General features: G+C 51.8%; 2 protein-coding genes across 9 annotated transcripts in view; both read left to right on the top strand.

Annotated features, from left to right (window-relative positions):
• R3HDML (R3H domain containing like) overlaps positions 1-11,090 on the top strand; it is a 47,966-nt gene extending 36,876 nt beyond the window's left edge. For 7 of the 8 annotated variants that reach the window (XM_039498623.1, XM_039498624.1, XM_039498620.1 and 4 more), the window contains 4 exons: positions 4,201-4,319; positions 5,834-5,966; positions 8,555-8,670; positions 10,211-11,090. In XM_039498623.1, the coding sequence (XP_039354557.1) occupies positions 4,201-4,319; positions 5,834-5,966; positions 8,555-8,670; positions 10,211-10,343 (501 nt within the window). In that variant the 3' untranslated portion in view covers positions 10,344-11,090. Of the gene's footprint in view, positions 1-4,200; positions 4,320-5,833; positions 5,967-8,554; positions 8,671-9,262; positions 9,342-10,210 lie in introns of those variants that run through there. The other variant, XM_039498627.1, reaches the window with a different exon arrangement.
• A 4,718-nt stretch (positions 11,091-15,808) lies between these two features.
• Positions 15,809-21,732, top strand: part of HNF4A (hepatocyte nuclear factor 4 alpha) — a 70,961-nt gene continuing 65,037 nt past the window's right edge. The window contains exon 1 of the mRNA XM_039497196.1: positions 15,809-15,883. Within this exon, the coding sequence (XP_039353130.1) occupies positions 15,835-15,883 (49 nt within the window). The 5' untranslated portion in view covers positions 15,809-15,834. The remainder of the gene's footprint in view (positions 15,884-21,732) is intronic.

The raw sequence follows: 21,732 nt of genomic DNA, 5'->3' as shown, positions 1-21,732 counted from the left end.
TTTCCACGGCACATCGGCAGAAGATCCTTCTTCGGCGGCACGACGGGAGCGGAACCGGAAGCTCCCGCACGCCCCATGGGGAGCGCACAAAATGCCGCCCCCCGAATCCTGGCACCCTAGGCGACCGCCTAGGGTCGCCTAATGGAAGCGCCAGCCCTGGTTGCACCCATTTAACTAAGGGTGTGATGCTAAAGCGATGCAGCTCTGTGTGTGACATTGGCTTATATCAGTTCAGCTTATGTCTGTAAGGTAACAGGTGCAAATCAAACCAACGCAGGCCAGGTTCGCGCAGCGTTATGCCAGGTTAGCATCCTCCTTTTAGTAAAACCAGTGCAACCTCTGTGTTCACACAAGCCCTAATTAGTCAGCTCTTTCCACCATGCTGCAGACTGTGGGCACCTGGGGGAGGTTTTAGACCTGCAGATAGGGAGGGACCCACTTGGTTTAGAGCTTATTTCACAAAGGACCAAGTGAAAAGCTCAGGGAGGGATCCCTGTGTGAGTGGCTGAGCTCTGCACCAGCCGGTACCGTGCAGCATGCAGAGCCCCGTGGAGACAGCCTTTCTGAACTCAGTGAGTTCTTTGTTCACGATAATTGTAGTAGCTGCTTTTTGCTGCCAGCAGAGAAGATGTGAGAAGATGGAAGCCTGACGCATCGCATTGACTTCCCCAGTTAGCAGCTCTGAGTGCAGTGGTTGGGGCCGGGTTGGTGGTGGGTCCAATGAAGGTAACTGATATTTCACAGCATCTTCCGGGAAGCCAGGGCTTCCTTTCCTTATGCAGTTCCTGGCACACTGATCGCTAACTCAGTAGCTAATGCTAACTGCTGAGTCTGTCGGGTTTGTGTCTTTTCTTTTCTTATTCATGTGTCCAAAAAAGGGTCAGAGTAGAAACCTGTAGTAACTAAAAAGCAGGAATAAAAAATAACCAAGGTTCTGATCCAAAGCCCATTGAAGTCTGTCCAGGGGGTGGCTGTCCACTGACTTCAGCGGGCTTTGGATTAGGCCCTTGAGGAGGAAAGTGCAGCTGTGTTGGCTTGGGAAATGCCAGCTGCTGACGGATACTCTGTAGGGAAAGCGCCAAGCTAGATTCCATTCAAGGCTCTGGAAATGGGCACTGGGGATCTGCTGGAAAATCGTCAACAACTGACAGAAAGGAGACCTCCCTATGGGCCTGATTCTGTAGAGAGTTGGCATCTTTAACCCTCTGAAGTCAGTGGGAGTCAGCACCTCCCATGACCAGGCCTGTGCTTGGTCCCACTCTAGAATCCTGGCAAAACTAAACGTCATCTGCTGCAAACCAGGAACAGACATATCTCCCTAAGGTGCAAAGAGCAGCCCTGTTGGTGGGCGCCTTGGGAGATCTTCCCACTTCCACCAGCGCTGCCCAAACAACAACGCCGTCTGCTGGGGTGACCTGCCCCATGTGGAAATGTACCATCTGCTCCCCGGAGGCCTGGCAAAACGATTGTTGGTCATTTCTACTCCCACTCGGCTTTGCTACCATTAATGTTTGTTGAGTGCTAACAGCATGATTGGTGCTGTACGTACACAGAAGACCTGGCCTCAGCCTCCGGGGGCTTGCAGTCTAATCCACACTCCATCCATACAGGTCTGACCCAGCAAGTGATGCCTGAAGATAACTACAGGCCTAATTTGCAAAGTGAGGAAGCACCTCCAGCTCCCATTGACATCAGCACTTCTGAGAATTAGGCCCCATTTTCTGAAGGGTGCAATGGGGGTCAGAGTTACAGAGATCAAAGGCATCTCACACCCAGTTCCAGAGCTAGAGCGTCCTGCTGTAAGTGTGTAACAGCATCCATCAGCTACGTACCAGTATTGCAGTCACAGTCCCTTTGTTATTCTAACTGCTTGGAGCAGCTATTTCCTTTGTCCTCACCCACCCTGAACTGCTTTGGAGACAAGCCCCAGTCATGCCTGGGAGAGAAAAGGGAAGGTGCTGGTCTGATTTTGGAACCAAGCAGAACTACTGTGTATCCCTTATGTATCGACATCTAGAAACAACCCATAGTGCACCCTTCCTGGTAGAGCCAACTTATGTCCTTTACCCACTGGCACTGAGAGCTGACCCTTTGTGTGTCACCCATCTAGTGACACCCAGAATCAACCCACGGTATCCTCTACCCAGTGAAATCCAGAATTGGCCTATTGGGAATCTGTTGGCCAGTGGTGGCCACAATTGGCTCACTCTGTAGCCTCAGCCCTGTGATCCTGATGGTGATTCAGGAGACTTCCCTTCTTTTGTCTAGCATAAATTATAAGTTCAGTATTTCCTGTCACTCCCATCTTTTCTCCTTTTGGGGTTGGCTTCCCTGCTTCCAGACAGGAGGACCCATGTGCCATAACTTGTAAGCCCCCTACGCTGGGTCCTGGATTTTCAGCTGTCCACACGTGTTATGGAGGCAATGACAGGAAACGAAGCTGGTCCCATTGCTGCAGCCTGCATCGCAGAGCAGAGAGGAGAGCAGGGGTTCCGCTGTTAAAATTGCTGGGTCTCCATTCAGTGCCCATCCAGCAATGGTGGGGCGGGGGGGGGCTTTCATGGGCTTATTGCCTCTGAATTAGTGAAATGTTCATAATGGTTCATAATAGCTGAATTTCCCCTGGTCCAAACTACAGGTGTGAGATGTATTGGGCTGTGGCACAGTCTCCCTGGGACTCTTAAAAGTTGTCTGGACAAGACACTAGAAAACGGCCTATAGGGCAGAACCCATGAGAGAGACTGCATGAGCTGGAGTCTCTGACTATGTCAACACTGCAGTGTAAGCCCAGAGTTCGTACAACTGGAGGTAGCGGACCCTGGGTTTGTTAACCAAGTTCTTGAGCATCTACATTCATTTGTAACTCTGGGTTAGGAATAGTTGAATTCTGGGTTCCAACCTGGGGCCCCAGCATCTATACTACATTATGTGGGCCCAAGTCCAACCACCCATATCCCAGACTTCCAAGTGCCTCCCAAAATAAGGCTGTTCTAGCCCTTTGCTCATGGTGTAATGTGGGAAAACTTGACTGTCCAGAGGACAAAGAAAGTTGGCCAGTGGGATTGTGGAATACTATTGGCAGGCTTCCAGAGCATGAGTCCAGTGTGGCTGTGTCTTCACTGCAAAGCAATAGGAATTGAACCCTAGGTCCTGGCTTGACTAATGCTTGGACCCTCCACGGGTGGGGGGCTCCTGGGACCCTGGATCTGAGCCCTGGGTTAGTGCGATTTGTGTGTAGATGGAAGGGGGTTGGGCTTGAGCCTGAGTTCGAACCCTGGCCTTACATTGCAGTGTAGACACACCCTATGACTCTCTGACCAGCTGGTTTTGAGAAAACCTCTGTCCTTTGGTTTTGCCCACAGCTGAACATCAGGCAGAGTTTGCTGGAAAGTACCCCAAACCTGGCCCATTATATAGAAAGAGAGGTGAAATTCAGGGGCTCCGATCCCAAAGCTCAGTGGGGGTGGGAAGGGACCTGGCCTCCTGTCCCATGTGCCACAGAGCCCAGCAGAGCTGAAGGGTCACCAGGCCTCCACATCAGGCCTGATGCAGACACTGCTTGGCCTGTATTTCATGCTCTCAGATAAGACGGGGCACCTGACACTTTGTGATGGATGCTAGGAAACATTTTCAACCTGTGAGGGTGATTAAGCCTTAGGAGAGACAATAAAGGAGGTGGCTGAAGCAGAAAGGCCGGGAGAGATGGTGATCAGAACAATATAGAGATAATACTTTGCCTTTCTACAGTGACGTCCATTTGAGGATCTCAAGGCAACTTCCAAACACTAGTGAGTTTAGTCTTACAGTTGCCCTGCTCAGTTTCTCCAGGCCCATTTGACAGATAAAGCAAGTGAGGCACAGAGTGAGAAATGACTCACTCAACGTCACTCGGTGTATCAATGGCAGAGCAGAGGCCAGGTTTCCCGATGCCCAGTCCTGTGCTTTAGCCGCGAGACCACTGCTCCTCTCCGAACGAGTACAAACACAAGTGGGAATGATGTAGGGAAGTGCCCTGCATAATGCAGGAACCTAAGGGTCTTTTCCAGGCCGGCCTTCTTGGATTCTGAGGCGGTTCTCCTGTACACATGTCATGGTTAAATGTTTCCCTTTCATTCTGCAGGGGAATGAGTCGCTCTTTCTTGCTCTGGGCTGTAGCCTAATGACATATGTTGTTGCGCCATCTCTTTTTTCCTCACCTAGGTGTGGGATGAGAGACTGGCCAAGTCTGCTGAAGCCTGGGCTGTACAGTGCATATGGGACCATGGGCCGCCCCAGCTGATGAGATACATTGGTCAGAACCTCTCCATTCACTCTGGCAGGTAAGTGATCCACAGCCGTGCTCTGATCTTGTATGTTGCCTCAAATGAGGTCAAAGTCCTCATTCTCTGCAGACACAGGAGGAACTGGGGAGGCTGGTTAGAACCCCGCCTAGAACAAAATTTGATCTAGCTCAGTGGTTCTCAAACTTTTGCATTGGTGACCCCTTTCAAATAGCAAGCCTCTGAGCGCAACCCCCCAGTATAAATCAAAAACCACTTTTCTATATTTAACACTGTTATAAATGCTGGAGGCAAAGAGGAGTTTGGGGGTGGAGGCTGACAGCTCGCGACCCCCATGTAATAACCTCGCAACCCCCTGAGGGGTCACGACCTCCAGCTTGAGAACCCTGATCTAGTTCCATGGACGTCATTATTAGCAGCTTCATTATTTAGGGCCTGGTTATCACCCCTAACTCACACTCAGTAGCACCTCGCTCCACTGCGAGCTAAATGAGAGAAAGCAGCAGGACCCCTGGGCGAGTGAGGTGCTGTCCCAAGGGAGCAAGGGACAAGCCCAGGAGAGCCAAAATGAGTCTGGGCCAGGTTCACTGTTGCTCTGAGGAGATGCAGCTGAACCCATCGCACCAGCAGTGAATCTGAGTCACAGCCTAGAGAAAACGCTCCACATTTGTTTGGGGAGGAGTGTGGCTTACCACGGAATGGAAGCTGAAGGGCCTGTCTCAGCTTGATCTGCAGACCTTGAGCCACTCAGCTGTCGGTAGCAGGAAGAGACCATTAATATACAGAGAAACCCACTGGACCAGAGCTATGTTCCTGTTGGCGTTAGTGAAGAGGTTTGTATTTAGAGCCACTGCAGGATGCAACTGGAGCAGGGGATGGGCCGTGAAGGAGACAAGCCCTGGTTCAAAAACAAAACACTTTGGGTAAATTAGCGAATGTGGCAAGAAATGGAGATGAAAGAATCTGGAGATAAATGAGTCCATGTGTGAGTTGGATCAGTTGAGAAGTTTTCTCCCTGCTGGGAAAAGTCCCCTTTTTTCTTGCACTGACAACACACAGGGGGGTTTAATGGGAGTAAGGAGTGATTTAATGCAACCAGAGAGGGCCAGATTTGTAGAGTCACTGTTGTACATGCCCCTGGCATGCATGCACACAGTTCACAATGCAGGAGAGCAAAATTATGCTGCCCCAGAATCCTTAGCACCTGGAGAGACCCAGGGGGAACTTCCACTCACATTTCAAACCCCTGTCCCTCTTGCTCTGTTCCCTGTTTCACTCACTATGAGCACAAAGGGACCTCCTCCTCCACTCTGTGATATTGCCTCCCCCCCTTGGGAACTCAGTTCCATTCTTGGTTCTTGAGGGAGCAAGGCGGGCACCTGCTCGCATGGCTCCAACATAGCTAAGGCAAAGCACCTCTCTAGCAAACATACATGAGTGCACCTGGGGGCAAGTCTCTCACAGGCCTGCCCTGGCAGGTCTCCTTGGGGTTTGCTTCCTGGTCCTGGGTAGCGTGGAGGAATAACGGGGGTAACATGTGTGATCTTCCACAGGTACCGGTCAGTCGTGGATCTTGTGAAATCTTGGTATTATGAGAAACAGCATTACTCCTTCCCCTACCCTCGTGACTGCAACCCCAGCTGCCCCTCCAAATGCAGTGGTTCTGTCTGCAGCCATTACACCCAGGTACGAAGCCAGAGTCACGTGGGGCCAGGGTAGAGGTATTACTAAGTATGCTGACCTGCCCAAACCAGGAGCTAGATGGAAATGTACCAGGATCAGAACGCTTTCCATTGCACTGTGGGAGGTCTGGGCAATCCTCTTTTGTGTTGGCGGGATAGAATGCCCTGCAACTCTGTGCTTGTACAGCGCCTGACACAATGGGCCCATGACGAGGGCTCCTAGTCGCTACAATAACACAAAGTGTAAACAATAATCATTCTAAATGTGGCAACCAAGGGGATAAAGACTTTCCCGTGGGGCAAGAGGCCAAGCTTCTCATGAGTCTGATGCAGAGGCACATACTGACAAAACGCAGTGAAATTTAACAAAAAATCCCAGCAGACTTCCTGGGAAGCCAGTCCACTGTGTTTTGTGGCAGAGGATGAGAGGCCTGGGGAAGGCAGGTTCAGGCATTGCTGAGCCCTCTGTAGCGCACCTGGATGGGGACTCAGTGAGCATCAGTGGCATTATCTTGCCGCTGCAGCTTCTTAGGGCAATGAGCCATATCACCCAAAGAAACCAGCAGAGAGCCCCCTGATCTGCCCCTTGCCAGGGCTGTCAGTCTGGCACCCTTTGCCAGCACTACATTCATTGCAAACAAGCACATTAAAAAAGCACCATCCAAACACCAGCTCTTTTCCTAGCAGCAGTGGCTGCATTTTCCATGGCTCTGTCTGCTGGCTGCGGAGCTGTTGTCTGTCGCGGCTGAGCTAGCTGGAGGGAAGGAGGAGGACCAGCTCTGGGAGGCTGTCTGGTTTAAATCATAAAGACGAGGCCAAAGAAAGGCAGGAGTTAGCATTCCTGACAGGCTGCCTGCCCTCCGCAGTATCCATTGTCCTGAGATACCTTGCGGAGCATTTGCCAGCATGAGCATGAGAGGCAGCTATTCACAGAACTGCTGCCCTGTAACACACACATTGCTTTTAGGTGGATCAGTTTGTTTACATCAAAGAGCTGTGGCTGTATCTGCAGAAAGCTTTCTCTCCACATTCTGGAGCACAGATGGAAGATTCAACAAAAATGATTAGGGGGCTGGAGCACATGACTTATGAAGAGAGGCTGAGGGAACTCGGGTAGTTTAGTCTGCAGAAGAGAAGAGTGAGGGGGGATTTGAAAGCTGCTTTCAACTACCTGAAGGGGGGTTCCAAAGAGGATGGATCTAGACTGTTCTCAGTGGTACCAGATGACAGAACAAGGAGTAATGGTCTCAAGTTGCAGAAGGGGAGGTTTAGGTTGGAGATTAGGAAAAACTTTTTCACTAGGAGAGTGCTGAAGCACTGGAATGGGTTACCTAGGGAGGTGGTGGAATCTGCTTCCTTAGAGGTTTTTAAGGTCAGGCTTGACAAAGCCCTGGCTGGGATGATTTAGTTGGGAACTGGTCCTGCATTGAGCAGGGGGTGGGACTAGATGACCTCCTGAGGTCCCTTCCAACCCTGATATTCTATGATTCTAAGATTTTAGCCAATTGGCTGAATGCTCCTTTTTTATTTGGCCTCAGTTTCCCCTCTTTACACCAGTAGCACCTCGAAGTCTCCAAAAGGGAGGGAGGAAGCCTCTTCCTGCCTTGCTGATCATGAATCAGCTCCTTCACAACAGAGCGGCTATTTAGTGTGCAGAAATGTCTGGCTGCTCATTAAATACAGTCCCCTCATCCCCCAGAGCACATCCAGGAGGAGCGCCGCCAGCACAAGGTGGAAAATGTTCCTTTACTTCCATGGTTTGTGGCAAAGCATTTCTACCCTTTAATTAACAGTGTGCTGCATGGCTCCACTGCTCTGCTCAGTCTGCTTGGCCCCTGGCAATCCCCAGGCAGGCCAGTATTTCTATGGGCGTCTGCCACTTACATAGACTTTTCATCCCCTTTCCTTCTGACTTGTCTGAGAGCTTGAATATGTCTCAGTCCCAGTGCAGCTGTTGTTATTGTTGTGACTTAAGCACTGTCTGGATAGTGGCTTTAGGGAATCTGAGAGTGAACTAGAAAAATAATAACTGCTTTTTATGAAGAGTTCAATTCAATGACCGGAGCAAGCTGGATGGTTTTCCTAGTTCTGGTCAGTGTGTGAAGATGTCCACCCCAAGGTTCTCCCAATGGGATTCATATTTGAAAGGCTGGTCCCTTTTTTGTAGGTACAATCCTGCAGTGCGGGCATTGCCAAGTCCTTGCTCTTCTGTTCGATGGGTACCCACAATCAGGTAATTCGGGGAGCAAATACTCAGATTTGAGCAGCTCATTTCAACCTAAGGTGTGACAAGGCAGGCATCAATTTTGCAGGCATGAATTGTGCCCACAGAAGGGAAGTCATTTGACTGGAAAACTGGCCTTACAATCGGTCAGCAAAGCATAAGGCAGATGCAGCAGTAGGCATCCACCAAGACAATCAGCGAGGGGTGTTTTTATTCTCTGTCTCCTGGAAGGGGAGATTCCCAACTAGAATAAACAGAGGTCCATTGGCCTCTGCTAGGCAGGCTCCCTGGCTCTCCACCTCTGATGCTTGTGCTTTGGTGTACGCCGCACAATCCTGATAGCTACTGTTTGATTGTCTCTGATGCAGATGGTGTGGGCCTCCTCCAACAGAATTGGCTGTGCCATCAACACCTGCACCAATATGAATGTGTGGGGCAGCACCTGGCGGCAGGCGGTGTACTTAGTGTGCAACTATGCCATCAAGTAAGTGAGCGAAGGAAAGGCTCCCCCTGACCAAAGGCAACTTCAGAGAGAGGATGGGAGCTGGGGGTTAGTGAGCACCACCTCCCCTCTCCCAACACACCTGCCTGATTTTGCCATTCACATAAGGACCTTGCCCAGTGGACCAGGTTCCATCTCAGCCTGATCTTGGTTTGCCTGAGGGACCCCTGAAAGGAGGGGAGGCAAAATGGAAGCTGGGAATTCTCTCAGCCTTACCTGTGTGCTCACAAACACAGCACCCTACAGTGTGTTGAACATCTTGGTTTAGAAGCAATTGAGTTGCCCCAGCCCAGCCAGGGGATAGTGTATCATAGAATATTAGGGTTGGAAGGGACCTCAAGAGGTCATCTAGTCCAACCCCCTGCTCAAAGCAGGACCAATCCCCAGACAGATTTTTGCCCCAGATCCCTAAATGGCCCCCTCAAACGCACAACCCTGGGTTTAGCAGGCCAATGCTCAAACCACTGAGCTACCCCTCCCCCTCCACACCCTTATTGCTCTCAGCCTTTGCTCAGTCTGACCTTTCCTTTGGTGCCTGGATTAGCCCTAGAGAGTGTTTTCCTTTGCCTCAAAGGGGCTTAGCAAGTACCTGCATACAGAGTTCCTCTGGAGAGAGCCAGAGCTGCCAGCACTGACCATGATGCAAAACACCCTTGCTAATCAGCTTCAGGTAACTCTTCCCCATGCAGCTGTGGCTCCCTGGGCACCAGGGGGTTGGACATGAGCCATCCTACACTGGCATGCTGCTGGGACAGTGGAGGTACCTTAGCAATTTGATCATGAGTTAAACTCAGTGTGTGTCCAGCTTCACCTTAGTCCAATGATCCAGGGTTGAAACTCCTTCACCCCCTCATGTCAGTAAACAGATGCACACTCACACCGTTGCATGCACGCACGTGCAAACACACACAGAGACACGCCGACCAGATTACATGTGCACAGGGCATTGTGATGCTTGTTTAGGACTCTATTACAGAGAGAGCCAAGACAGTGCAACATTCAGGTTTTATTTCTTCCTCCATGTGTATTGTCCTCTCCCATCAAGCACTCCCTGGAAATGGAATTACCCTACAGATAAGCATTCAATCAGACCATAGCACCCCCAACTGGGAAGTTATTTATCATAACAAGTGCTGTTTGCAGTCACTGGTTTTGTCACATGCATCACTAGCTGCACAGACTTCCTGGCTGCTCACTGAGGATACAGAGCCCAGGATTCTTATGCTTCAAAAGTACAGACCTCTCCCATTTGAGGTGGTGAAATCTCCCTGGGCTGCAATGGTATTACAGTTCATCGCACCTGTCATCGGCAGCACTAGAGGGCAGCATGGTCAGACACTGTTGAACAGGTGTGATTCTATCCAGTAGGGGCAGTGCGGCATGCGCGCGCACACACACACACACACACACACACACACACACACACACACACACACACACACACACACACACACGTTCTCTGAGCACAAACAAGCACAATCCAAAGCGTGCTGCGACTCCCGTGCCGTGCCTTCCTTTCCAGGGGCAACTGGATAGGAGAAGCTCCTTACAAGGTGGGGAGACCGTGCTCGGCCTGCCCACCCAGTTACGGTGGTGTCTGCAGCAACAACATGTGCTTCACGGGACTCAAATCCAACAAAGTGAGCTGGTTCTGAGCCACCGAGAGCGCTTCCCGGCGGCTGGAGAAGTGGAGCGGCGGCTGGCGACAGGAGAGCGTGGGAAATGCCATGTACAATGTTGTGTAAACTAGGAGAATTATTTATAACAGTGACATTCCAGGCTGCTTCCCCCTACCCCACCCCAGCTGCATTTAGGAAGCGTTAGTCAGTAACTGCTCTAAAGAGCTGGCAGGATCTTTCCCTATGGTTATTCTGTTCTCTCCCGGCTGTAGCTCCCTCCCCTAGCGCTGTGGAGGGAATGGCTGTGCTGTCACTTTGTCTCTGTGTTACACAGCTCCCGGGGGAGCGCATGGGCTGGGGTTCCTCTGGGGGCAGTAGGTGCGGTTAGGTTCCCAGGGTAGCAGAGTGTCCAGGGAGCAGTCGTGGTGGGATGTCTGTCCTCTTCCCAGCTCTGTGGTGCCCCCTCCCCTCAGCTCACATGTAAGGCAGATGATCCTTGTCAATAATGCTCCTCTGAGCATCCCCCATAACTGATGGTCCAGGGAGGAGCTGGCAGGGCTGAGCAAGCAGTGGGGAGGACACTGCGCACCCACGGCCTCCCTTGTCAGTGGCTCCACATTCATCCTCCCCCAACGTAACAATAAGCCTCTTTGTCAGAACTTTACAATAAAAGTCTTGGGATCAAAGTGTTTGTGCCTGTCTCTGCTGCTGGCCCATCCCTGGGGAACGCGCCCTTGCAACACAGAGCAACCCCTCGGCTTCGGCTTCCTCTTTGGAGCAAGACACCATTTATCATAGTACAGATGGTGCTGGCAGCCCTGGCAGAGATACAGCTGTTCCTCCATGATGGGAGGGCTGGGGAGCCAGGGGCAGAGAATCTCCAGCCACACACATGAGGGGACCCCAACCACCGATTCCTTTTGCTAACCCCCACCAGCTCTATTTCCAAAGGTAACTGGTGCAGCGCCCAGGTGGAGATGCTTGTGTAATTTGCTCCACCTTGTGGGGGAAGGAGGGTATTGCAGTGAGGTCGATCCAACCGTGCATCAAAAGTGAAATTCTTTCCTGAAGTCTCTCATTGGGCTACTACAGCTGGATGGGGGAGAGGTAAGGAGCTGCCAACTTGAGAGCCCAGGAAGTCCACACAGAGCAGGCGTAGTTTCTTTCAGGCTGGGGTACCTCCCTCTGCCCTGCCAATGCACTTATCTGACCCAAAGGCCCAAATGCATGAACTGGCCAATTTGCTCAGTCGGTTGGGTCAGGGAGGTTTCCTTAGTCTTCAGGTGGAACGCAAGCAGAGAAGCATGTGGTGCGGGGAGGGGCTGCAAGCGCCTTGGGGGACAGGATTGGACTTGACAAATCAGTGGATTGGTCTGAACTCAACAAGATGAAATTCAATAAAAACAAGTGCAAAGTCCTACGGTTAGGAAGGAAACATCAACTGTACAACTACAAACTGGGGGCTAACTGGGCAGGTGGCAGCACTGCTGAAAAGGATCTGGGGGTTACAGTGGATCACATATTGAATATGAGCCAACTATGTTGCCAAAAAGGCCAATATCATTCTGGGGGTGTATTAATAGGCGTGTCGGGTGTAAGCCCTGGGAGGTAACTGTCCCTCTCTATCCGGCAGTGGTGCGATCTCAGCTGGAATGCTGTGTCCGGTTCTGAGTGCCACACTTCAGGAAAGGTAGGGGCAAATTGGAGAGAATCCATAGGAGAGCAATGAAAGTGATAAAAGGGTTTAAAAAAACCTGACCTTTGAGGAAAGGTTAAAAAAACTGGGCATGTTTCGTCTCCAAGGCACTTAGACTGAGTGGGGACTTGATAACGATCTTCACATATGTTAAGGGCTGTTATAAAGAGGACAGTGTTCAATTGTTTTCTGTGTCTGCTGAAGGTAGGACAAGCAGTAATCTGCAGCAAGGGAGGTTTAGGTTAGGTATTAAGAAAAACTTTCTAACTATTCAGGTTGTTTAAGCTCTGGAATAGGCTTCCAAGGGAGGTTGTGGAATCCCCGTCACAGGAGGTTTTAAGAACAGGGTGAACAAACTCCTGTCAGGGACGATCTAGGTTTACTTGGTCCTGCCTCAGCACAGGGGGCTGGACTTCCTGATTTCTCAAGGTCCCTTCCAGCCCTGCATTTCTGTGAGTCTATGGGTGGGGGTGAGGGAGCCAGTCCAGCACGGGCTAGTAGCTGGAATAGTTCCCTTCACCCGGAAGCAAGAATGGGCTCAAACATCTGAGATCTGGGCACACGGAGGTGTGCTGTGCAGCATGAAGGCCACGGCAGGGCAATGGTAGGAGAGAATCCAGTGGCACATTGCATGAACCCACTGGCCTATCTACCTGGGAATGTGAGAGCAAATCCTAGGTCATGATGAGAGTGGTGGGTCTCAGCCAGCTCAAATCAAAGTCTCTCCTCTATGAAGACACATGGCTAGTGGCGAGTGAATCGCCTTGGAGTTGCTGCACAACAACTTCAGGCCTAAGGAACAATGTCTGGGCAGTGGCCCCTGAGGGGGAGATAATGCTGATTCCCCGTGCTAAGCAGCAAACAGAGGGTGGTACCTCTTTTATCTGCACTGACAATGGGAGAATTCAGCCCAGCCGCCGGGTGCTCAGTAGAGTCTGCCTTACTCTGGAGGCTGTGGGGAAACTCTCCTATCTCGCTCTCTGGTGAAAGACAGACAAGCCAGGTCCCAGGCAGGGCCAGCTTTAGGGTGATTCAGCCGATTCCCCGGAATCGGGCCTCGAGCCCCTAAGAGAGCCACGCAACATCCAGAAGGAGCTGCCGCCGAAGTCCCGCCACTGTCGGTGGCAGCAGCACAATCATTGCTGCTGTCTTCGGCGGCATTTCAGCAGAAGGACCTTCCTCTGCGGCAGCGATTGAGCTGCCGCCAAAGAAAGCAGCGGGACTTCAGCGGCAGCTCCTTCGAATCGGGCCCTGCGGTGCCTAAAGCCAACCCTGGTCCCACGGATGGAGCAAAGCATCTGCTTTTCCCCTCTCTCCACTGGACCAGGAAAGCCCAGCAAGAGCATTTCTGGCCACACACCCCCATTTGCCCCCCACATGCTGCCGCCCTGAAGAAAGGGAAGGGGGACAATAATGCAAAGCAAAGAAAGTAAAAGAACTCGGAGTCATTGTATCAGCCCTGTCCCCCTAACCTGAAGTCCCACATCCTCCATATCACACCGCCACCTCCTGTTGTGGGGGCCTGCACATCACACAGCCCAGCCCCAAGCTGCAGGAGACGCTCTATCCCAGCCCAGCCCAGAGGGTCTGGGTAGAACCCTCTCTCCCAATAGATGGAGCCGCTCCACATCACCCACCCCTGCCTGCACAGGCCTCCATGTGACTCACATCCCTGCCCCAAACAGGACCCATCAGTATCAGACACTCCTCCCTCAAACTCAGAGGCCCCCTCTATCCTTCCCCCGGCCTCAAACTTCAGGTGCCCTGACCTCAGACACCCCATCCCCCAAACTGGCGGTCTCGGCCCCTCTCCCACACCTTGCCCCAAGCTGCGTGACCCCTCCCAGTGAGCTGGCACTGGACGTGACTATGCTCGGAAAGTGAACAGCCTGAGTTTCCCCTCTCTGGCCCCTCCTCGTCCTGATGGCCCCCTGCCGAACACTCCAGGTCATCACCATCAGCCAGCTCAACGCTGTGGCTACCAAAGCCTAGAAGCAGGGAACGAATCCCATGGTGATTCTTGGTTCCTGGCTCCTGGCACGGGGCGGCTGTGAGGCTATAGCAGTCTGGACTGCAGGGGACGCACAGATGAGCAGAAAGATGCTGGCAGTAGGTACAGATCAGAGATCATGCTGTTGTTTTCCATGAGGCGAGCACTTGCCACTCTGGCCTGCCATTTGACACTTGGAGACTTGGGCGGGTATCGACTCAGCCCTTTACTTGCAAGCTGATTGCTTTCTTAACCCAAGCCTGATCTCCCCAGCATCATCTCACCACCACCACCACCACCACCAGCATCTACCATGCAGCAGCACCAAGCCTGGGTGTATTTGTGCAGCAAACACAGCCCTGCCAGGGTGATGCATCCATGCAAGATAACTTGGGTGCAGAACACTGGACTGCACCTTCCCAGCTGTCAAGCAAGGCGCTCCTGTGTGCGACCTATCCCGACAAGTCCGCTAGGAACCCACAGATACTGCACACAAGCCAGATGACACAAAGTGCCCAGCAACTGGTTACAAGGTGCAGCCCAAGGTCCAGTGTGCTTCAGCAGCAGCAGTGAGAACTACAAACTGCTGCAAACTGAGTGAACTTCCTGGTCCCTGGGGGATGTACCCACTGCCCGCCCAGCAGGAAGTCTGAGACGCTGGGAGCAGGCGGCAAGGAAAGGGAAGGTAGCTGGGCTTTAACCCTTTTCTGTGTTTCCTTCCAGAATCCTACTTTGTCCTGGTGGCTTGTCTGAGGGGAGGGACAGAGGTGAAGACCCATGGGCGCCAACGCAGAGCCCATTGAGGAACCCCCAAAGTTGTGTACAAGCCATGGGCAGGCTTACCTTAGCTAGAACCACTCCATACTGGGATGGTGGCCAGCAGAGGGTGTCCCTCTGTCACACTGAGCACACAGTCGCTCTTCTCTGGGGTAGAACTGGGATTTTTACCTCCAGTTTCTACTTCTAATTGGTGGTCCCTGATTCTGTGAGTCAGTCTCTCCCCAAATAGAGTTGCACATTTCCCTGCCCTGAGGTAACCAGCTAATGGGATAGTTCTGTGGTAGATGTGATTTGATTTGCACACACCTGCCTATAAACACAGCCATGTTTAAACACACCCTCATACACAGGCCACACATAGGACACACGTCTTGCATAAATGCACCTCCCATAAATGCACTTACGTGCATACGCACATTCACCCCTGCACAAATTCAAACACACATTTACACACACACCCGTACACACAGGCATATGCACCCTCTGCCCCAACACATACATGCCTAGGCATGTGTCCCTGGGCACACATGCGTGTGGCGTGCACCGGTCTCACCCATGTACACAGACACAGAGCCTTTGTTTTCGCTCTTTGTTTGGCAATGGCAATAAAAAGGGCTGTATCTCAGAGCTGGGAGACTGGGTTGGGTCTCCCCCCCTTCCCCTTTCAGAGCTCCCAGCCAGCAGGGCTCTGCCATCAGCCCACTTTTCCATCACTGCCGGGGAGAGAACGGCCCTGGCGCTGGGGTCAGCCTGGCGGGAGTGGGAGCCCCAAAAGTGAGCAATAAAAGCCATGTTTGAGTTTCTAGCTTGCCACCAGTTACTATAGCTACAGCGGCAGCACCTTGCAGATTGGTTTCCATAAGAGCTTGGTTACTATTTAACATCTCCACCCACATTAGCCCTGATTAAGTGAATCAATAAGATAACAGGAGAGGCAGGTTTCCTCGCCCTCCCTCTCCACAACCCCTCCTGCCTTCACCTAGCTCCTTGTACACATATTTATTATTTTACACATTCTCTGTTTTCTGCCCCGAGGGTCCTATAGAATTAGTCGGCGAGACATGGTCAATGTAATCGCCCAGCTAAGCGCTAAGATGGAGGCTTTGTACGGTGAGTATGTGGGTTACCATCTTCCTTGCTGTGACTCTTGGCTCCGGGGGGCAGTCGTTGCTCGTGGGAACAAATGTCAGGGAAGGTAGGAGGCTCTGGGCTGGCAGTGTGTGTGGCAGTTACACTTCTGGGGCCCGATCCTTAGGGCCCTGCTCAGGCAAACTCCCACTGACTTGAGAAGGAGTTTTGCCTGAGTGAGGACCCTCAGGATTTGGGCCTTTGTGGACCAGGATTTAGCAGGTAGAGGAAGGTCTCTGAGCCTGGAAACTGGCAGGGGGTAGAGAAGCAGGGTTCTTGCTGGAAGTCTCTTCACTTTGCTTTGCGTGAGGCAGGAGGAATCTGTGCCATTGTCGCGCTCGGAGCAGCGCAGCGCAGCCGGAGGTGTCCCCTCCCTCACAAAACCTTGGCGTGCTCGGGACAGGGACTGGGTTTCTGCCTGCGAGCCCTGTTGATGTGACGTGTTCATTTCACCAGTGGGAGAACAAATCAAAGTGAAAGCCGGGCCCTGTTATGGGTCGTGCAGCGCTCGGGTGACGTGCGGCAGGTCAGTAACAACGCAGGCTTTCGTCACAACAAGGCCTGGTTTCCCCGATAACAGGCAGAGATGGCTGACCATTGAGAGGGGCCGGTTTGTTGGTATTGCCTAGTGAACGGATTCTAGGCTGCGGGCTTAGCCCACAAGCAGAAAATGGCCTGAACGAGGCACACACCAGAAGGTGTGTTATTGGTTAGGAACACCTGGGTTCCGTAGGAGGTGCCAAGAAGGCCCCGCACTGTCCCTGCATGGCCGGGACGGTGTGACCCTACTTGTGCACACAAAATGAGCAATTCGGCACTATCCTCAGTGCCAGGAGACTGTTTTGCTTTGCCAAATGCTAAATGCCAAGAGTTTCACTTTAACTAGAGGGTGATGGTCACTTTCCTCCTTTGGATGCTGGTATCATTATTATTACTACCCCTTTTTGACCCAAGCGGTGTAGCTAAAATTCAGAGTCCTGTGGATTGTTTCCATTAGGAGAAGAAATTGATGACAGAGGCAGGTATTTCTTCGGTGCAAACCTGTTTATTTACAAAGAATGTACAAAGTTCTGTTACCCTGAACACAGCAGGAGCCAAACAACAGAAGACAGTTTCTTTACTCACAGTTCCAAGCCTCAGGTCCAAGCCAGCACTCTGCCCAAAAGCTCTTCTCTCTCTTAGCTGTTTCTCAGGATCCTGCTCCCAGGGCTCTCTGGCTGATTGGCTGTGTCTTTGGCTTTCTGCTCCTTCTCTCAGCTTCCCTGTTTTTTCTTGCTGCTTCTCTCACACATAGAGACACTCACAGCACCACCAGTCAATGCCCCAGCCCCTGTGTTTGCTATATTCGTTTCTGGGGCAACCGTCTACTCAAGCCTTGTTTTGGGTGGAGGATCCTATTAGCTCAGCTATATACAAAGGAGCTCAATTGCTTTTTTACATTTATCCTGAATACAAAACAACTGTTACACTCACCAGCTTCCACGAGGTTTAACATTATTCATTTGTACTGCAGCAGGGCCTAAGGGACCCAATGTTTCTTTGGCAAAGTTGCCAGGGCCAAGGAGGGTGAAACAACCAGTTTGACTGCCAGTTGAGCCTGTCCATCCAGCTATCCTGCGTGTTCCTTGTGGTTCCATGCATACACAAGGAGCGTGGCACTAAAGGCTGGTCCTCTGGCCTGGCACTGGCTGGACACTGGCTCTGTCACTCTCCAGTCTGCAGGGCCAGCTCCAGGCACCAGCTTATCAAGCAGGTGCTTGGGGCGGCCACTCCGGAGTGGGGTGGCACTTTCAAGGATTCGGCAGCAATTCGGCGGAGAGTCCCTCATTCCTGCTCGGAAAGAAGGACCTCCCGCCAAATTGCCGCAGATCGCGATCGCGGCTTTCTTTTTTTTTTTTTTTGGCTGCTTGCGGCAGCAAAACCCCTAGAGCCGGCCCTGCCAGTCTGTCCCTGTTCTGTGGAAAAACAGAAGCCTCCAGAGCTGTTCAGTCTGACATCTTGTGCCTGCCCTACAGTCACTAGTAGGAACAAAGAGCCAGCGTACGCTGGCATAGGGTCGTTTAACATGCCCATATGCCCACAAACACCTGGAAGCTGTTTATCCAGGTGGGATTTTGATCACATTCTTTTGACCAGCCTGGAACTGAATGAAAAGATGATCACTTAAATATTCTCCAGATAACATTTCTCTAGACATGCACAGACATCTCTCCAGGACCTTCTTATTGGATCAGGTGCTGAGTCGGTGCAAATTCCTGTCACTCCATTTGCTTCCTGGAGCTATGTCAGTTTACATCACCTAAGGATCTGGCCTATTGTTATACTGCTGCTGGGATAAGTTAAACACCCTCAGCAGGGCCGACTCCAGACCCCAGCGCGCCAAGCGTGCGCTTGGGGCGGCATTTTGCCAGCAGGGCGGCAGGCGGCTCCGGCGGACCTTCTGCAGTCATGCCTGCGGGAGGTCCACCGGAGCCGTGGGACCAGCGGACCTCCCGCAGGCATGACTGCAGAAGGTCCGCCGGAGCCGCCTGCCGCCCTCCCAGCGCACCCTCCGCAGGCACGTCTGCAAGAGGTCCCCCGGAGCCACGGGACCGGCAGCGCGCCGCCTGCGGCATGCCGCCCTGCTTGGGGCGGCCAAATTCCTAGAGCCACCCCTGACCCTCAGTGAGATCTGGTGGAGCAGGAGAACTGAAGACATCTCATAAAGTACATTTAGGGGGTCTGGTCAGCTTGTCCACCTGTGAGTATCCTGTGGGTACCTTGGTCTGTGTGGCTGCAGTTTTTAATGGCCAAAAAGCCCAGCTGATTTCACAGAGCCATAGAAGTCAGAGGAGGGAAAGGACATCCCGGGTAAAAGTGAGCGCTAAATTGGGTGATCAGTTTTGCACGAACAGTATTTTGCTGGTAAGCCCTGCTTTTGTGTGCCCAGTCCCGCTGCATAGGCGGATAGGGTCATGGGATGTTCAGGAACCAGGTCTGTTCTGTGAGCAGCTCAAACAAATCTTGGCACCTCCAGAAACAATGTGCACAAAGGGGCTGATCCTGTAAGGATCCTATTGACCTCAAGAGGGGAAGAGGGCACTGAGCACCCTGCAGGATCAGGCCTGAGCTCATGATGATTTTTGCTGGGCATACAGAACGCTCAGTGCCCCCCAAACACCCCTTCTTCTGAGGAGCTTCCACCCTGGCTCAGACACACGCAGAAGAGCTGGCCCCATAGGGGGATGGCACAGGCCGGGGTCTGTGCTGGAATCTCAGAGGGGTTATCATTGAAAGGCTTGACATGGCCGGTATGTTTGAGGAGGCAGGAGACAGAGGTGCCTGGGGAGAAGCAGGGTGTTTCAGGCACAAGAGCAGCAAGGGGGAAAGGTGCAAAGATGAGAGCGGCTGAAGGAAGCAAAAGGAGCAGCTAGGAGGGAAGGGTGGATGGCACAAAGGAAACAAGGTGATAACGCGTCCTTGGTCTGTCTTGTCCATTTAAACCTTCCGGGCAGGGGCAGGTCTGTTACTATGCACCCACCTCTAGGTCCTACTGCAACAACAACAATTCATAACGTAGGTAGGAAGTGCTGAGAGTGGCGGGGGCCAAGCTGAGCACGACGACGGAGCTTGTACTTGCTGCAGAAAGTGGCTGCAGTGCTAGAAGCTGGTTGGATGCCCCCCTGGTATGGCCATCTCATTGCCCCACCTCGCTCCCCCTGGCTAATGCATGATCACTCCCCTTGCGCATCTGCCAATGCAGCTTTATCCAGGCTAGTTTTCAATGATTCAGGCAATTTTCTCCCGCCACCTGCTCCTCACGAATGGATCCCCCCATCTGTTTTATCTAGCAGGGCTCAAGCTGTGTATGTCTAGCTGCAGAACAGGAAGGATTAGAGTGATTCTCCCATGAGGGCCTGTCTGGGAAGCTTGGAGGTGCAAGGTACCCCCTGTTTGGGTCTTCCTGCATTCAAAATGTTTACATGTTTGACTTGGGGTGCGGAGCTGTCTCCCACCCCTTAATAAGCAAGTCTTTGCCTTCAGCCCTGCTTGGCTGATAGTATTGCAAGTGGCTGAATGAGCTGTTAAATCACTTATTGATAAAGTCACTGTGTCCCCTTGCATCTGGCTTTAACATGGACAGCGGTTTGCCAGCCTCAACATATAGAAGATTTCCTGGGAACTTTTTATCAAGCTGAGTCAAATATTGCTGCAGCTAATTTTCTCCTAGAATCCAGCCCCGATCAAAAGCAAACGAGAGGCCGAGAAGAGCTGGCAGGTTGCGTGCAGGACACATGTGGGAGGAGAACGCTGCCATATCAGCTAGACTTGGGAAGAATTGTTCCACATCCCACCTGCAGGGTTGGTCTGCCCATCTGTTTCATGCATAAACAAAGGAGATCTTGCAGCAGACACTCGCTGTTTGAAAGTCTGTCGCGGGAAAGACCTGCCAAGTCTGGCTGAGTCCGAGGCCTTTGAAAAAACAACAAAAAAAGAGCGTCCGAGACCAAAGCAAGAGGAGCCACTGAATGCTGGCAGAAGGAGGGGAGCCCTCGTACACCGTTAGGTTAAAAAGTTATCCAAATACAAGCAGAGGAAGGTTTGGCTGAAAGCAGGGACCCAGGGAGTGTCTGGCATGAAATGGAGTTTGGGGAAAGGATTCTTCAGATTAAAGCTGGAGTCTTAATCCTGCATGGACACACTTCAAATGGAGCTTCGGGCTAGCCTTTATGATAGATAGATAGAGAGATGTGCACGTGGTGCACTGGCCAGACATAGCCACGGAAGCAGTGCCCCTGGGCAGGGGAATTCCTTCCCACTATAAAGCTGGTGAAGGTGGCTTAGCTGGTGAGGAAATGGGCATGTTGGAGGGGATGCAGCAGAATGGAGTGTGCTACACTGAGTCTGTGCTGGCTCAACTTGGCCACTAGTATAAGTTGGGGCTGTTCCTTAGCAGGGTGGCGCAGGATCTGGGAGCCACAGCCAGCTTTCCGGCAGCCCACCCTCCATGTTGTCCTAGGGGAGTTTGCATTCAGTGGAGATCTGGAGATCTTTTTGGAGACATTTTCAGGCTGTTGAAAGGTGCCTCATCCACGGCCTTGATCCCGTTCATCCCCTGAACAGGGGCAGCATTGACAGCAGCCACGTGCACCAATATCCACCGAATCGCTCCCCACATCTTGAAGCAACATCCTGCAGGACGAGAGGTGGGTTCAGCCTCCGTGGGTCACTCAGGCCCTGTGCTCCCTTTCTTTTGTCAATTGCAATGGAACTGAGGAAAAATCCCAAAGCAAAGTGTTCCGATAACGTCGAAATATCTGGTTCAGTCTTCTCAAAATGGAGAGTTTTTATTTTTCATTTCAAAATGACTTGTCAGACCAAAATTCAATTTTTTAAAAAATGTTTTAAAAAGCCAAAACTGGGACAAAATGTTTGGTTTTACATAAACAAAATGTTTCAATCGACTCCAAATTATTTTTCCCCCCAGAATTTCATTTAGTAGGAGAATTCGAAGGTTTGTTTGTTTCCTTTCCATTTTGCAATGGCAAAAAATTCGAATCGGAGAATTTCCTGCAAAATGGAAAATCTGGTTTCTGCCCAGCTGTATTTAAAAGACTCCAATGATGCCCTGGTGCCTCTATTAGGGGGCTGTTTGGTTGGGGACTGGCAAGGCATCTCCTGACTTCTCACAGAGCAGAGCATGCTAATTTTCCACACAAGGCAGTAACTGTTATCGCAGCATCATTCTGTCCTGAGAGTCAGTGTGGGCTAGTGGTTAGAGCAGGGATCTGCAACAGAAGTCAGGAGGCCTGGGGTCTGTTACTGATATTGCCCCTGCTGAACTTGGCCAC

Source organism: Mauremys reevesii, linkage group 13 (assembly GCF_016161935.1).
Source record: "Mauremys reevesii isolate NIE-2019 linkage group 13, ASM1616193v1, whole genome shotgun sequence".
Classification (NCBI taxonomy): Eukaryota; Metazoa; Chordata; order Testudines; family Geoemydidae; genus Mauremys; species Mauremys reevesii.
Note: the sequence above shows the minus strand (reverse complement) of the source record. Positions and strands in the feature narration are given on the sequence as shown.